The sequence below is a fragment of the Brachionichthys hirsutus genome, chromosome 4 (genome assembly GCF_040956055.1).
Source record: "Brachionichthys hirsutus isolate HB-005 chromosome 4, CSIRO-AGI_Bhir_v1, whole genome shotgun sequence".
Classification (NCBI taxonomy): Eukaryota; Metazoa; Chordata; class Actinopteri; order Lophiiformes; family Brachionichthyidae; genus Brachionichthys; species Brachionichthys hirsutus.
This window is the reverse complement of record NC_090900.1, coordinates 8,273,678-8,290,953: the sequence shown is the minus strand read 5'-3', so window position 1 is coordinate 8,290,953 and position 17,276 is coordinate 8,273,678. Positions and strand designations below refer to the sequence as shown.

The 17,276-nt window shown below is 40.2% G+C and overlaps 1 protein-coding gene across 1 annotated transcript; it reads right to left on the bottom strand.

Annotated features, from left to right (window-relative positions):
* Positions 1 to 1,981: 1,981 nt before the first annotated feature.
* tars1 (threonyl-tRNA synthetase 1) lies at positions 1,982 to 15,737 on the bottom strand. The gene is made up of 19 exons (XM_068760981.1): positions 15,678 to 15,737; positions 14,926 to 15,003; positions 14,170 to 14,357; positions 13,176 to 13,299; positions 12,649 to 12,773; positions 11,795 to 11,912; positions 11,640 to 11,704; positions 10,991 to 11,069; positions 10,618 to 10,764; positions 9,994 to 10,092; positions 8,292 to 8,458; positions 7,647 to 7,809; positions 6,336 to 6,473; positions 4,570 to 4,647; positions 4,391 to 4,491; positions 4,141 to 4,245; positions 3,862 to 3,934; positions 2,629 to 2,743; positions 1,982 to 2,530 (listed from the first exon to the last, which is right to left on the bottom strand). Exons 1-19 carry the CDS (start codon positions 15,735 to 15,737, stop codon positions 2,382 to 2,384), a joined length of 2,172 nt encoding a protein of 723 aa, XP_068617082.1. The 3' UTR covers positions 1,982 to 2,381.
* Between the last annotated feature and the right edge of the window lie 1,539 nt (positions 15,738 to 17,276).

The following is a 17,276-nucleotide window of genomic DNA, read 5'->3' as shown; positions in this document are numbered from 1 at the left end:
AACCAGATTCTCACTCAGAATTAGAAAATCTGAATAAACTTGGCAGAATGTTAAATCAAATAACTCCTCTCATAAGCCGCTCGTAGGATAAATGACCTAAACACATTTTGGAGCTTTGGAGAATTAAATATTTTTATCTCTGCAATCAGATAAAGTTGCAAATGCCCAGGTCAGTCAAACTTAAATATCATTAGTTTTAGGTCAAGTACTAAATATTATTGTAAGTACTTTCTGAAAAACTTCACAAAGCTGTGATTAGAGCGAGAGGCATGAGATGGGCTGGTCAGAGAAGGCCTCGCATTAAGACATTAGGCGGCTGAGATCTCTGTGCGGTTCTTACTTTGTCAGTTACTGGGCACTGGTCTATTACTAAGTCTCGCCTCAATGGGAGGAGTGCCTGATTCTAACGAAGGACCTTTATGCATCAACCAGTCATACCGTGACTTATCCCAGAGTCATCTCAAAGCAAAGCCCGGCAGCAATAAGACCCTTTAAACATGTGAATCAGCAGCTTTATGTGTGGCTGGTGTGTGAGACCGAGGTTTGCTCAGTTCACTGAAGCATCGTGACCCCCTCACGGCCAGGCTGTCAGTGAAGCATACAGGACTCCTCGAACCAGGCAAGAGGGAGGAAGGCTTCACAGTGAGGCTCAACAGCCGAGCTGAATCCCAAGAGTTTTCTGGCTAAAGCTTTCTGTTGACACTCTTGTACTCCATTGACTTTTTCATTAACCCCTTATGAAAATGTTTTTCTCCTCCACGCTCTACTGGCCATCATCCCTATTCCTTTATTGTCCTCATAAGATCCTGGTTCAGCTGTTCCACCTTGTGGTCATACCTGATATGTGTATGTCTGCTATTAAGCTGATGCTGAGATTGTTTTGGGCCTCTGATTTATTTCACCCCCCAATATATTTAATTTGTATTCTGTTTCCTGAGTGCATATGCAGTTAAAGTTATATTATTATATTTTTGTACAAAACTGAACAACTGACATCTGACTAATTAAGCAAATTAGTTTTAGATAAATCTGTTCACATTTGACAAACACATCTTTTTAAACATAAAATGGAGACTCACACACAATTAGCACTTTATTTGTTGTTGAACAGTTTATGTTGGGGGGGCAGCTGACCTCACTTATTTTAATGACTTTAAACTTATCGAGCAGCCCAACACTGGGCTCTTGTTTCTCCAGCTGTGACTTTAACTTAGTGACTATGTTCTCACGTAAAATATTGTGTGACAATTATATAACTTAAAAAGGTAATTTCATGATACCAAATATTTTGTATTTATTTTGTTTTACTTCATAAACAAGCAACAAAGCATTTCTTTATTTTTGGGGGGTGGGGAGTGTTTCCTCAACAATGGCCCCTTGCTACTTATCAGTACCAGGCCATTATTCCCAGCAGTAATACTGCAGTAATACACCCTCCATCCAACAAATATGACATTAGATCCATTTGTCTCATGAAAAAAAAGGAATAAACAGATGCCAATTAGTTTGTATTTGCTTATGTATAAAGCAGACGAGACAGAGTACTGAAGCATGTCAGTTATACTTGAATGTAATTGTACAGCAAAAATGTCCCAGAGCAACAATCACATCAGGCGCTTACTCTCCAGCGCATCATTGATTTCTGGGTGATGTATTCGCAGAGGAAGGTGATATGGATTCAGAAAAGCCCTTCTGGCATGCATATGAACGTTTGATTGGATTTATAATATAGACTGTAAGTGGAAGAAACTGTATGATATTCTGTATATTGATGAAACCCAGACTTCCCTATACTTGTCACCCTGATTCTATTTTAGTACAAATTATCTTTAATTGGCATTTTCTCCATGACAGTGATAACAGGCAGTCATTTTTTATCGCAGCACAACTGAGAAGATGGTTATTAAGAAAGAAGAACTGCTGCTGACATTCCACAGCAAGAGAAAAAAAAAGATCAGACACAAAAATCAAGACAAGAGGTTTTAATTATCAAAATTGTAACGCATGTACAATTCCCTGAAAAACAAAGACAGATAGAAACTGTGTTACATGTCAACCAGCCCCCATCTTTATAATTCCTTACATACATGGAAAACATTGAGAGAGGTAATGAGTATTTTGTAAAGCTGTTCAACTACTTGATCAAAAGCTGCCTAAACAGGCGAAATAAAAAAAGGCCATTTTATTCTGAGTGAAGTATTCATGAGACTTGATATTCATAGCGTAGAGGCAACGGAAGACAATACAGTCTGAACGGGATTTTAAAGGCCTAAAAAGACAGAAGCTAAACAAGTTTTTCTTGTTGAAAACTCGTTTGAACCAAATGGCCGTTGAGGTCAACAGACTCCAGGTGTTGCTGCGAGCAGAAGAGTCGACAATATTCAGAATTCCTCCTCTGCGTTCCTGCTCCTGGAGCTTTTGAGCACTTGCAGGCGCTGGACGCATTCCTCCACAGTGCGCTCGCCGTGGACTTTGTTGTCTCGGGTGCGTACGTTCACGGTGTTGCTCGTCTTCTCCTTCTCTCCGACCACTATTTAGCAGGGAGATAAGAGGACAAGATAAATCAGTCTGAATGGAAAGAGTCAGAGACCAAATAAAGGAAGCATGAGTGAGTGTGCCGACACCGACCCAGGATGAAGTTGTATTGTGCCAACTGTGCATTTCTGATCTTTTTGTTCAGAGTGCAGCCAGGATCCAGATCCACATCAGTCATGAATCCGCCGTCGTGGAATTCCTGCATCACCTGCCACATTAACCAGAGAAGCAATCAGCCTGAATGAAACATCACCACAAGCCTATTGTGTGTGGAAGTCCATTAATTAGATGACACTTTACTTGCTGCAGATGTGCGTGCCCTTTCAGCCTCTTGAAATGAAGCGGTAGATTATATGGCTAATGTGCCAATTGACTACAATTCATTAGATTGTCAACCAATCGGGGGTTTTTTGGGGGGGGGGGGTTCATTGCTGAACTGAACAATGAAAATAAAAGCAACTATGCACTGATCAGTCTTTTAAAAAATGCAGATATAACATAAATACCAAGTATTTTGTGTAGTTCTGACGAGCCACTTGGTTAAATATTTATCAACACATAAACCAACCAGAGTTTGCATCATCAGTGAATTATCATCAAGTATGATATACTTAAATCTAAACTGAAAATACCTCCCTGGCGTACACAACAAACAAGAATCTGATCTTGTGTGCATCCCATTTATTTACTGGAGTTGAAAAAATTCAACATGACCAGTGTCAGTCAGTCATGTGAGTCTGCAGGATTGTGCGGGGAAGATTGAGCCAAGCAGAGGGACAGAGCTGCTGGACGGCCGCTGGCAGCGCTGAGGCTTCTGGGGAATAAACTCCTCTGATCTGGAGCCATCTACTAGAAGGAGGAGACCTCAAAGTTAACTTTTTTTAACTTGTGGGACTAAAAGTGGATTTGGCTTTCCCCTCATTTCACAACCTCGGTCAATCATCTGGTTGCAGTATAATGTACCGGTACTCTGATTAGTCTCTTTTCCTTGTTGACTACAGGGGAAGTGTGTGAGAGGAGGTGGTACAAGGAAGACCCTGGAGAAAAATAACTGGGGTCCAGTAAGTGATGAGCTCAAACACACCCAGTGCCTGCCAGTGCTGCCCAGTTTACTGGTGCACCAAAGATCCAGTAGTCAAACTGGTTAGAACGCAAGTCTGGACCACATTAAAGTTGCCGTTGTTCTGGAGAAACATGGTTGATCCATGACGATCCAAAGTATCAGGGAATGAGTTACAGTTAAATGGAACTTTGATCAGGACCATTTTTTTTTCTCCCCCAAATGGAAACTATATAAATGAGACTGAAGACATCGGTCGTGGTTACCTTCTGAGCGTAATCCTCACAGGTCGGTCCCACCGGAACAACCATCACTTGACGAGGAGAGATCCACAGCGGCCTGAAACAGGTCACATTTATCTGGTGAGCAGGAAAGCAACATTCTGCAATGAACCTGTGCTATCATTAATTACACTCCCGCACAACTGAGGTCTATTTCCCCATTTGAAAAATCATGAAGCACATTCTGGGAGAAATGTAACAAAAACATTGACTGTTGAAATCTTACTTGACATATGAATGTTGTAAAATTGACCGTTTACAGACCATTTCCCGCCGTAGTTTTCCGTCAGAATGGCAATCATCCTCTCTACTGATCCAAGGATAGCTCTGTGGATGATCACTGGTCTCTTCTTGTCGTCACCATCATGGCTACAAAATCAGTTTTACAATATACTGAATATAAGTTGAATATATAAACTTATATTAATTGCATCAATTCTATAATACACATGATTCTTTCTCCAGCAGCCACTCCTTATCCACTTTAACCTGAATCAAGCAGTGGAACACTTACCTGACAAAGGTGAGATTAAAGCGAATCGGCAGCTGGAAATCCAGCTGAATTGTAGCACACTGATGATACCGGCCAATGGCATCCTTGATCTGAATGTCAATCTGCAAGCAAGGGACAGAAATGATCGGTAGCGCTGATCCTGCGGTTACAGAGTGACATTCCTGCAGCTTGAGACTCACCTTTGGTCCATAAAAAGCTCCATCGCCAGGGTTAAGGATCCACTTCTCTCCAAACTCGTTTAAGCTGTTCTCCAGTTGCTGTAAAAACAAACACGTTTCACTGGCTGACCAACACAAAGGGAAACGGTGAGGTTCAGCAAAGCTGTACATTTAGACCTGACCTTTCCCCCTCATCTGGAACTAATCACTAACCTGAGAAACGTTAACGTCGCAGTAATATTTTATGGCCGCTTGTGGGAGTTAATGAGGTGATGGAAACGTGCAGCAAGGTCTGTTCCAGTCTAACTACGCCAAGTCTGGTTTTTTTGCTTCTATAATTTTACAACTTTGTGTGTTTGAACAATAAATCATGAAAATGAATATCAATTGGACAATTAAAGAACTCTCCCCCCAGAAAGAGGAGGTCTAGTGATGAGTCAGCCAAACATACATATGTTCTTTGCCATACTCTTCTTCTTGCTTCCACATCACAGGAAGAAGCAGCACAAGCTCTGTACTGTAGTATTAAAGTCCTGGACCGCTCCATCAGCCGACTACTAAATGTTGAATATCTAAGCAGTTACTGAGGCCACTGCTTGATTAATAAAAAAAATAGCATACAACCACCATCATCATCAGCAATGCTCTGTTGCAGGAGGAAAAGGATCATCTTGTAAATGAAGATGGAATGGTTCAATGAGGACAAGAATGACAAATTGAAAAGTAGCTCAAGTACTTATTTCTATATTTGACCACAATTATTGCTCCATTAAAGCATGAATGTAAAAAGCACTGTAAAACCCTTCTGGTGCGCTGTGGGGAATAAAAACGTTGTTGTTTGTGTTGACGGAACAGAGGAGTCATCTTAAAAGTCTGGACCAGTTTGACCAAGTGTCTGGCAGCAGAAGAAACAAACTTCCCCGACACAAACCCTGAATCATCCAAAGTGAAAAGTGTTGGGTTAAAAATTAGACACAGTTTGGGGCAGCAAGGTGTAAAGAGAACTATCTCATTCTGCAAGTCGAATTTCCAGCAGTTTATAAACACTACAGAGATAAACAAAATAATCTCACCTTTGCATCGAAAAGGTTGCAAAGTATCTGCAATTTTCATGGAACTCTAGGTTTTACCACAAAGTGCCATGTGCACCTTCTCCACAATACTTACACTTTGGCAATGCTGCATTTTGTCTTTGTTCAGCAGGCTAAAGACCAAATAACATGAAGAAAGTAATCTCACCCTGCTGCAAAAACCAGTGTGTGTATTAGCGGTCAACTTACATCCATTCAGAGCCTGCCAGACGCAAACAGTGCACAGCTTATAATTATTTCACTAATAAAACAGTGCACAAGTGGCACTGACATTTAATATTGATTCCACAGAGTCATCTGAAAGGGCTGAAGTTGCCCCAGGAGAGACATTCACTGTGGTTCTTCTAATATCAAAAGCAATAAAGACTCATTATCACTCACTCTTGTTACTGCTTTGTCTAATCAAGATATAAACCCTGTCTGCTTTCTCCCTGAGCAACTTGGAACGGAACCCAAGATGTGAAGTATAGAGTTGGTCCACTGACAGTGACGCTGATTTGACAGTAAAGGCAGACAGTGGCAGCAATGATTTAGGATCTCTCGAGTGAAAAAGCATTTTCCGTCTCTGAACTGGAGCAGCACCAGAACGAAACTCATTAAAATACAAATAATCTCCAGGTCTAAATTATCTGGTGAGAATCTGTGAAAGTGCAATTCACATTTTCAATCCTAGAGAGAAAGAAAAAGTCTGATGACCTTTTCTGCTTGGTCCCAGACGTCCGGCTCCCCCAGAAACTTCTCCGGTCTCGTAGACAGGTTGAGTTTGAAAGTGAAGCCAAACACATCATACACAGCCCGCAGGAAGTCCAGGCAGCCCTTGATCTCCTCCTCAATCTGTGAGCAGAATGAAAATGTATCTGCAATAAATGCCCACATCCATCAGAACACAGATTAAAGTTCCTTTCATGATGAAGGTTTTTAACTTTGGCCTCAAAAAGGAGAAAGTGAAGCTGAATGGCTCAGCTTACCGGAGATGATAATATGTACCGGTAATATTTCTAGGATGTATAGTTGACACCCAAACCATCATGAGAAGAAAAGATCTGCAGTTTGCTTGTTTGAATTTGTTAAGTAAAAATCAAAAACACTGCAAGCAGCAGATTTCAAACAAGAAAGCGCCCCCCCCCCCCCCCTCCCCATTTTTACCTCGGCCGAGGAGGTTCTGTTTTCGCTGGCATTTACCAAGACACTGAATTAGCAGTGGGCAAACAGATCAGTTGTATCTTCAAAAGCTACGAATCTAGATCCAGAAGAATCCGCCATTACTGAAAGTGTTCCGTTTGTGAATAACTTCTGAACTAAACTAATAATGTGGATCCAACTTCTAAAAGGTTTGTTTTCATGGTTAAGGAAACTAAAAATAGAAAAAAAAAAAATGTGGAGCAATTATTTTTGGTGTAAATCACAATATAGGGAGACTGAGGTGCTCGGCGGAGGCCTGCGCTCCGAGTGCTTCTCTAGTTTTTTAGACGAACAGCCACTTTTCTGCTTTGCGGGTCATGGGAGCTGCTGGAGCCTATCCTGGCTCGCTATAGGGTCGGGTCGCCAGCGCTTCACGGGGCCACAATGACAATGTGATTGAAAGCCTCACTGGAAATTATAAAGTACAATTTGCAAGCAAGCTGGACTTCTTTCAAACAGTATTAATAGTAAGAGTAAACACTTGCAGACTGTGTCAATAGTAATATCATTAGAATTTAACTCGGTCTAAACAGCTCTGTCGTGCATCGATTTAACATGGCACACATAAGATTATCAGACTCCACATTCCACTGTATTTAATGAAAATCAATGCATTTCATTTTAACTGCATCTTCCACAGCCCCAACTAACTCCTGAGCAAAGGAGCGCTTAATGAAGCTTAGACTCCAGTCATGCTTCCAAGGTTTGTAAGCAGATTATGATTGAAAACTGGTTGAGATGCTCTTTACCTCACATTTGCTGGTCCATCAGACGACTAATCACAAATCAATGACCTTGCTCTGTGGGTGCGGCTGAGGGTCTCACCTGGTCCATGGAGCAGAAGATATGAGCATCATCCTGCTGGAAGCGGCGGACGCGGACGAGGCCCGTCAGAGCTCCTGACAGTTCGTTCCTGTGCAGGACGCCAAAGTCTGCCATGCGAAGAGGCAACTCTCTCCAGGAGCGCGGCCGGTGATCAAACATCAAACTGGAGCCGCACAGAATAACAAAATTACAAAGGCCAACCTGAGGCCATCACACTATCTGAACATGTCTCCACTGAAATGTGAATAAAGGTTAAATCTATAATTTCATTTATATCCAACACATTTACAAAGTGTGTTTGAAAAGCTCAATTGATGATTCAGCATGACCTCCAGACAGAGAGGGCAGCGTGAAGACTGGAACAGAGAAAATGAGATTTGAACACAAAGAGATGACTCTTAACTAAAACACTGCATTAGCAATGATGCTAATACGGCCAATGAAAACATGGCAGGAGCCTCAATCTATTACAAATTGAGATGACCTGGATGATAAGCTATTGCAGCAGTGAACACACAAAGCCATTTTACTGAGACTGAATCATTTAATGCTGGAGAAAAACAAACCCCTCCTGCTCCACTATAACCAGACTTAAAGGTACAGAGTGTAAAAAATACCGAACCGAAGAGGAAGAGGAGGCCTCACCAGTGTCCTGGACAGTTCATGGGTTTGAGGGCGAAGGTCTCCTTCTCCACCTCGAAGGAGAACATGTTTTCGCTGTAGTGCTGCCAGTGTCCAGACGTCTGCCACAGCTTACTGTTGTAGATGTTGGGAGTCACCACCTCCTGGAAACCCCTCTTCCGATACTCACTCTGACAAAGACAGAAGAGTGTTATAGCACTCTTCTCTTTGACCTCATTCAGAGCGACTGACGCCTCAATCCGCTTCATAGAGTAGAATTAGAACGTGTTGGAATTCTTACAATTTCTGTCAACATGTGACCGATGGAGGAAATCAGAAATCAGATCAATCGATCGAGTCTCAAATATTTGTACTACAGGTTTCGTCAGTGAGCAAAGTCTGGGCGTTTATTATTTTACCTAACTGCATTAGCTTAGAAGGTGAATAAAACAATGGGCTAATTTGGTCAACAATAATGAAATATTTGTATTTGAAGATGATTTAAAAAGATTCGAACCCCTGCAAAAATAAACAGAAATAAACATACAAATGCATAGATATGACTAGCTTGACCCCCCTCCCACCCCCCCTTTCTTTTTTTTTCTTTTTTTCTCTTTCTTTGTCTCCATTGTTGGTGTCAGTTTTTATTATTTTAATTATCTATGTAAGTGTGTATGGATATGTGTACATTGTATGTGTATGAGTATTTGTACATGCTGTACTTCAATGTTTTATGTGTTCATAAGAAAATAATAAAAAGATTTAAAAAAAAAAAAAAAAAGATTCGAACCCCTGGATGCTACAGTAAGCACCTGTAGCATTTATCTCTACATAAACTCTGCAAGCTAACACATTTTAAAAAGAACTATTTGAACGCTTTTTCATTTATTATTCACGTCCCAGTTTGTTTCCTTTTTCTGCAGGGTACGATAAAGAAGAGGTCGTACATTTGAAGGCATCATGACCCATCTTGTCCGATATCGGTTTTGAATTCAAAACAGAAGCTGATAGTGATAAAAGCAAGGGATTCATTTTAAATCCTGACAGTAATGGAACTTAAAGATTTAGATGTTCTAGGGCTTTTTTGTTGTTGTTGTTGCTTGTATCAGCAGAGCTGTTTCATAAACGCATCCAAATCATGACTCAAAATCTCATCCAGACATGCATTTCCCCTATTCCCCTATTTTAAAAAGGAATTCCTTCCAATGCAACCTGCATGCTCCGTGCTGCAAAACATGAAGCTGAATACATTTAAAGCAGAATGACTGTTTTTCTTTTTCATAACAGACCTTTCTCAATAACTGTTTGACATGTTTCATTCATTAGAAATGGCCAACAACACTTGGCTATTTTTATTTTGCATTACTGTATAAAAAAGGCAGTAGTAATGAATTAGCATCTTAAAGCATGTAATTTCATGTTTTAAATTAAATGTTTTCGCTTTGAAACTGACATTTGACATCAACATTCTCTGGTTTCTGAGGCCCGGCTCATCTGTGTAAAAGAACGTGATGCTTCAACTGCTATTAATTCATGCATCTCATGAATATATTAAGCTATTATTATTTCAGTCCGAGGCCAAATAAAGGTCCACGTGTTTATTCCTTCTCCCCAGATCTCTACAAATGTAAATTTTATGACTAGTAAATACCGGTTTTTCTCAGGTCTCCTACTTTACAGTGAGATTACAGCAGCTATCCGGTGCGGTCTAACAGCTTTGACTTACTCGGATGAACTCAATCAGGCTGTTGTAGATGAAGGCTCCCTTAGGCAGGAAGAAGCAGCTCCCTGGACTCAGGTCGTGAAAGAAGAACAGTTCCTGCTCCTGAATAAAGACAGAAAAAGCATTTGTGAATCGGTTTTACAATCGATGCATAACAAGCAATTCAAACCCATCCATATGTCTCAACGGTGTTCCAAAGACTGACGTACATCTGATCAAATTCTGCCTATGACAGCGGTTAATTATTTTCTCACCACTCAGTTCAAATTTAATCACGGCTACCATCACAGAGGATTTTTTTTTTTTTGCTGATGTTTTTTTTAAGACTTTTGGAAGAATTACGGTACTTGTATGTTTATGAACAGATTTTGATTACATTTCTTAGAGAGTTAGGGCATGGACAAAGAAATAGTATATTGCATTTCTGTAGTAATCCAAATTCCCTTAATGTATAATGAAATACTTGATTGCCTGCTCAAGGTGTTCATCAGGGAGATGAGCAAAGACGAGATGAACGGCAGTTCTCCAACCAGGAGGGGGCATCAGGTCCATGTGGAGGTGAGCCCCCTCCGTTGGAGGTAGGCTTATACAAGAAAGGTGCACCACGGTTCACATTTCAGTTCATACCCGGCCTAGTTTGCGGTGATCTCTATTCTTGGCCTCCTCCTGAAACTTCTCCCATTCTTTAAGCATTTTGGAATCAGGGAAGGAGATTCCATAGATCCTCTGAAGGGTCTCCATGTCTGCTTTTCCCTCCCAATATGTAGATGAATTCTAGCATAACATGAGAACATTGTGTTAGCTTTCATCATTCCTTCTGGTCCATCAAATCCCATAAGAATAAAATATATGATAGATAACTCAAATCTGTTTACAGCCAGATGTTTGGGACATTTAATGTAGGACTTCAAAATCCACTGGTTTACTCATCCATAAATAAACAAAGACACTTGCATCCCATTGTCTGTAGATAATGCACATGTGAAAAAAAAAGGCTCACCTTGTGGATCTTAAGTGCTTTGATTTTCCCAGTATGTCTCACATGAGGCCCTCGACACAGGTCGATTAAGGGACCACACCTGAAATGCAAAGTATTTTGACTCTAAATGGCCTATAGGGTTGAATGCTTGCTGTTTTTCTGTGTTAGCCTGCAATGAACTGGCAAGTTGGCCAGGATGTCAACACCTCCCACGCAATATCAGATGGGAAAAGATACAACTATACAGATAAAGCAGCTTCTCCTGTTGCAGGGGGCGATGGTGATGGTGGAGGAAGAGGAAGAAGCAGCTACAAATGAAATCTCATGGAACTGAGATACAAGTACCAGTAATTAAAGTTCATTCTTAGCTATCAGTTCTGGAAAAGAACCCATCGACCATAAAATTCTCATGAGTTCATCCTGAAGTCCAGCTGACACACCCTTTATTAAAATGGATCAGCCAATGGCAGACATATTACCTCTGGCCATAACTACTGCTGATGTTCAGGAATAAAAACAGATCACGAATATGTAGGGTTTTTTTCCCTTTCATTTTTAACGAAAATGACTCAAATAGTAGAAAATAATGCATTTGTTGAGTCTATTTCTGTTTTCCATCAGTGCAGTATTAGCGAAAGCACAATAATCCACGATGTGGGACTGGGCTCACCTGTAAACTGTGGTAGTGGGAGTGGTGACCTTCTCATTCAGAATGCGGCACTTGAACTGGTTGTACTATCAAGAAGAAAAACCTTTAGAGTTCTGCTACTTATGAAATGTTCCTCTATAATTATTTTTTGTATTCCATTGTTAGTTTCTCGGTACCTTAAACATTTCCAGCAGAGTTTCCTTCTTGATCTCCAGCCTCTCAAATGGTTGCTTCTCCTTCATTATTTTCTTGCACAAGTTCTCCAGACATGGGAAGTCATTGCTTGACACACCTCTGCTCAAATAATAAAAAATAAATAAATAAAAAACAAAAGAAGAATAAAACCTCCACAATGGTAATGTATAACAGACTTCTAGATTCATTAATATGCAAACTACTTTCAGTGTTATGAGGGTATCATGCACACGACCAGCCTTTCAGCCATGTTGACAGACCTCTTGCTCACAATGCAATTCCTTCCTTGACTTCCAGAAACTACGCCAAGCATAGGCAAATAGTTAAAAGTCCTTGGTTTAAGGGCTTGAGCAATGTCAAAATATCCTCGCACAAAGCCAAGCCAAGAACACCATTAGCATAAAATGACTTCATTAAGGAGGTGGTAGAATTAATTAGACAACACTGCTCTGGCCCTCCTGCTGCCTTAAGCAGGGAGAAATGAATATGTTTCAGGGAAAGGTCAAGTGAAAGCGTCGTTTATGAGGAGGGCGTATTCAAACATCTGAGGGCGCCTCGACACACTTTGAAACCTTGACTCAATCTGTAGTTCTGTATTTGGAATAGATTTGCTTTTAAGCTTCCAATCCTGCGAGCAGATGTAGAAAGATGTTAGTCCACTACAACAGCCAAGGAAAATCCAGGTTGACAGCGTCGGCATCATTAAAATGTTGTGCCTGCCAACGGTCTCAGACAGTAAAACAGGCCGACAGCTGCTTGGCCTTGAAGTACACATGAAACCAACGTCGATATTCAATAGCACAACTAATTACACAAACAAATGCAAGCCACTTACTCATTGTTCTCCAGGAACATGTCATAGTAAAAGCCATTCTCAATAGGAGGGCCGTAGCAAAGGCAGCCTCCATACACCCTCTCCATGGCTTCACCCAAGATATGGGCGCTGGAGTGCCAGTAAACCTGGATATCCCCCCCAAAAAGACATAAGGGGATTAACAGCTGTTTTTAGCCAAGTGCAGGGGTTATCCTTGACTTTAAAGCTCTCTTCATTTTATCCTTATCCACCCTTATGTATACCTGCCCGAACAAATCAATGGGGATAACTGAACTACAATATGTAAAGATCTGATTAGTTTTGTAAATGAAATTATAAGCGAAGTTAAAAATTATCTTTCTCCGAGCTCAGTTAACACACTCACAGCTAAGATTAGCTTTTGGTGCACAAAATTAGTAAACTGTTCATTAAATGGTACTTAAGATCATTTTAGTATACAATATACTCCTCCCCTGATGCATTTGGAAAGGGGCAAACATCAAATACAACCACTTTGTTAGGTCAGGAGTGGACAGGAGTGGACTTACAGCTTGAGCTTCCTCATCATCAAATTTGAGGAACTGAAGTTTGCAATCACCCTCCAAAGGTCTGTCCAGATCCCACACGCTGTTATTCACTTTAGCGATCACTGTGTTGTCAGCGAGGCCTTGACTGGATGGAACACATGAAAATATTTCATATCAAATTTTTTGAAAGATTTACAAACATAATATCTTACATGACATTTCCTTCAATTGTAATTGTACTATTTTTTTCCCCTACAGATGCCTTTGAGCCAGAAAAACAACAACTTTGAATAGCTCATAATTCTCTGTAATAGCGATGCAATAGAATAAAAAAAAAAGAAATTATCCACCTGGAAGGTATGCCATTATAAAAATATTAAAACATTATCACCAGTCATCATAACATCCTTTTACATAATTTATTAACGTGCTGTTCTTGTGCTTTTAATCATGGTGAGTGCAAAGACTATTACATTTTCGGGACAATAAAACATGCCTGGGTGCTTCATGGAGCTTTCAGGTCTTAATAAAATGAGCGAGATAAATCGAATAATAATTTAATTAAAACTACATTTTAAGCAAGGAAAAATGTTTAACTTTTGAATTTGAAAAAGTGCGCAAATTACATAGATGCTTACAGTACAGTGCCACCCATTTAATTTATCCCATGTTTCTGACATCACAATACAAAGCTGTTCTATTGTAAATATACCTGCTGCATCACAAATGAATTGCATTGCGGTTGGATCATGTCGCAACACTGGTTTAGACAGTAATGTTGACAATTGCTGATATTTCCTGAAGCTTTTTAACTGTGTTTGATGAATATGATTGATTAATTGTTAATGTTTTAAAAAAGCAACACTTAGGTGTTGCATAAATGCATCTGGAATCTGCCCTTTGGAAATGACCTCCCTTGGACCTTTTCTTCTGTATGTGTGTTACATGTGGAAGCGAGGCGTCACATTGAGTACCCGGTAAGTAAATTTTCCAGCAATCTTATCATCACACAGACCTGATTCCACAGGCCACCTTATACGGTGTGGTCTTCCAGGACTCAGCTTCTACCACCTTTCCATCCGGAAGCGTCACCTTAATAGCTTGGCTATTTGCAGCCTTCTCTGCCACCAAAGCTTCATGCTCAGCTTTCAGCTTCGTGTACAATGCAAGACGCCCATCGATGTACTGAGGTGGCAGTGATAGCTGAATAGAAACACAATAATAACAATTATTATAATAATAGTATTAAATGGGTGGTTGTTAATGAAAATAAATTGCCCTTATATAATCACTAGCAGTTGTTAATGTATGAGAGTTTAACAAAAGACCATTGGACGAGACTAAGGCATTCACACAACAAACTTTGAGGGTGAATATATTCCATAAGCTGGAGAAGTAGAATTTGTTATTACTTTATTATATACAGCAACAAATAGGTTTACTAAATGCAAGAGCACAAACACATGCCGACATTCATACTGAAACCAAAACCCAGGACTGAAATACTTACTGGAATACTTTCAACTGCCTGTGTAGCGTCACTGTTACACCATGGTTTCACTTTGATCATTTATTACTTGGATTCAGGGACCTCTGAAGTATTTCACCAGATCAAATGATAGCGTATACAAGACACTGATCTTAATGATTAAGATAATGTTTGGCAGCTTTCAAATACTTAAGAATATCTATACTGTACTGATAATACAAACCATGACATCATTTCCTGTAAAACTGGATCTTATGATGATGACATGATTCCACGCCTTACCTCAGCCCTGCCTCCAGAGTCTCCAGGGACAGTTTTAGCCTTTTTCTTTCCTCCATCTTTACAGCTTTCAGTTCCTCCCTGTCCAAAAGTTAGACCGGAAGCTTAACGAACTCATCAAAAAGAAAGTAAATTCAAGAGTTTTAGCTAGACACATAACCTTTACATATATGGACACATGGGGATTTCTTCCTTACCACTAATCATACAGCCTATTGATAGAATATAATATTTTAAGTATGACTTAGATCTTTATCTGATGATACCGAGGACGATCCGGGGTGGCCATCTGAGAACAAAGTCGCTCACGCCTTTCAAGTTTAAAAGCACATTGGGGTTGCTATTATTAGACATAGAAGTCACTTACAAACCATTATGATTGAGAAATCTATCGTGGAATATACCGGTTCTTCCACTGGATGCGTGACAAATCATTAGGGACTCGTATCAAGTCCTACGTTTCTGTTTGATCTGCGTGGGTTTCTCAGCAATGACACAATACTGAACCGAGTTTATCGTAAAGTGCTTTATCCATTGGCCTTTAAAAGCTACGCGTGGTACATTTTAAATGTGCTAATTAAAAATGTAGCATTTATTCCTGCTGGTATCTGAGCCCAGAACATACAAAAAAAACAAAGATCATGAAACTAGCTTAGCACCGCGTTTTGTTGGCTAAATGACAGCACGGACCTGACTACGGGCTCGGCTAGCAAGTTAACATGACTTAAATATAGTTTAGCTACGAAAGCAAATACCTTTTTTCCGGCGTCAACTTGCAATTCGCTCATTTTCTCCAAAACAGTCGGCTCAGTCATAACAAGCGAAACGCGTCCTGACTTCCAGCGGTCGCTGCTGCAGGTTAGCTCGGCTGATGTCTGACAGTCAGCGCGCCGGGTGCGGGCTGATGACGTACCCGGATGTTGCGAATCTGATGCAACGTTGCCGGTTCAATAACTGACTAGAAGGATACGGACTCTAAGGAGATGTTATGCCTAAGGCCCAACAACCATTTATAAATACATTATTATCGAACACAAATTATAACACGATGTAAATGCAATATGTTATATTTATGTCATCATCATCATCTTGGAAAATCTCAACCTCATATTATGACTCAATGACCATGAAAATCTATTCCCAGAATTTGGATTACATTGGCTCAGTGACATTTGGGAAAAGCACAGATACAGTATGACACAATAGTCAACAAACTTTCACCCATAATCTTTCTTCAGGTGTGTAATATGTAATCTCACAGTAGGGAATTTTCTTGTGTTGTTGCTTACATCGCTAACATTATGTGTTATCTTCTTGAACTGAATTATTCTACATATTATTTTGACCTTCACTTACAAAGAATTGTGTAATCAAAACAACAATGAACAGAATTAGTCCAGTTGCTGATCAGAATCATATCAGTGATTGCTCTGCTTGATCAGAAAGTATCTGAGGCTGAGTTTGACCTATATTTTCTGTGTTGCTTGAAAGAGCCAGATGTCAGACATGTGCATTTCAATCACAGTCAGGCAGCTGTTTTAAACTGCTGGTACTCTCCGAGGGAATAAAAATGAAGCTGTAGAACAGTGTGCGCTTCTGCCAATATTGGCTTGTTTTGAAGAAAGGGAATTCTTGAATAATTAACCTTCACTTGAAGAGTCAGGCACAATGGTTTATTTATTTGCTCTGTATTGGGCTCTAAACACAGTTCCCTTCCAATCTCCAACTCTAGGTTAATCTATGAGGTTAGATCATTGCTGAATAGAGCATTTATAGTAGAACTATCATATATGTGAATGTATTATGAATGTGGGCATATATTTCTTGGATAATATATTTAATAATGAATACTTATCACATTGTGTGGTTATGTGAGGAAAAAGATAGGAGGCGGAGCTAGAAGTGGAGGAGATGAAGATGCTGAGGTTCTCCTTGGGTGACCAGGTTGGATAGGATTAGAAATGAGGCAATAAGAGGGACAGTTAAGGTTAGACGTTTTGGAGACAGAGGAGTCAGAGGACAGACTTAGATGGTTTGGACATGTCCAGAGGAGAGACAGGGACTATATCAGTAGAAGGATGCTGAGGATGGAGCTGCCAGGGAACAGGGCTAGAGGTCGACCCAGGAGAAGATACATGGACGTAGTGAGGGAGGACATGAGAGTGGCTGGCTTTGGGGAGGACGATGCTGGCTTTGGGGAGGGTGAAGTGGAGAACTTTGATTTGCTGTGGCGACCCCTGACGGGAGAAGCCGAAAGAAGAATAAGGTTATCAAGGTTGAATGTGATTTTGGAATTCTAACAACGCATTAGCTAGGTAAGGATGTAAAACAAACACATATTTATAGTTTACAAA

Bases quoted from the DNA above. Each gene is read 5' to 3' on its own strand.
- tars1 (XM_068760981.1), bottom strand. From the start codon at position 15,737: ATGACTGAGCCGACTGTTTTGGAGAAAATGAGCGAATTGCAAGTTGAC. The intron at 13,300-14,169 runs GTCTGTGTGATG...TGTTCCATCCAG, and splicing joins AAGGTGGCCTGTGGAATCAG to TCAAGGCCTCGCTGACAACA. The intron at 4,648-6,335 runs GTCATCAGACTT...TTGTTTTTACAG, and splicing joins TCTGGGACCAAGCAGAAAAG to CAACTGGAGAACAGCTTAAA.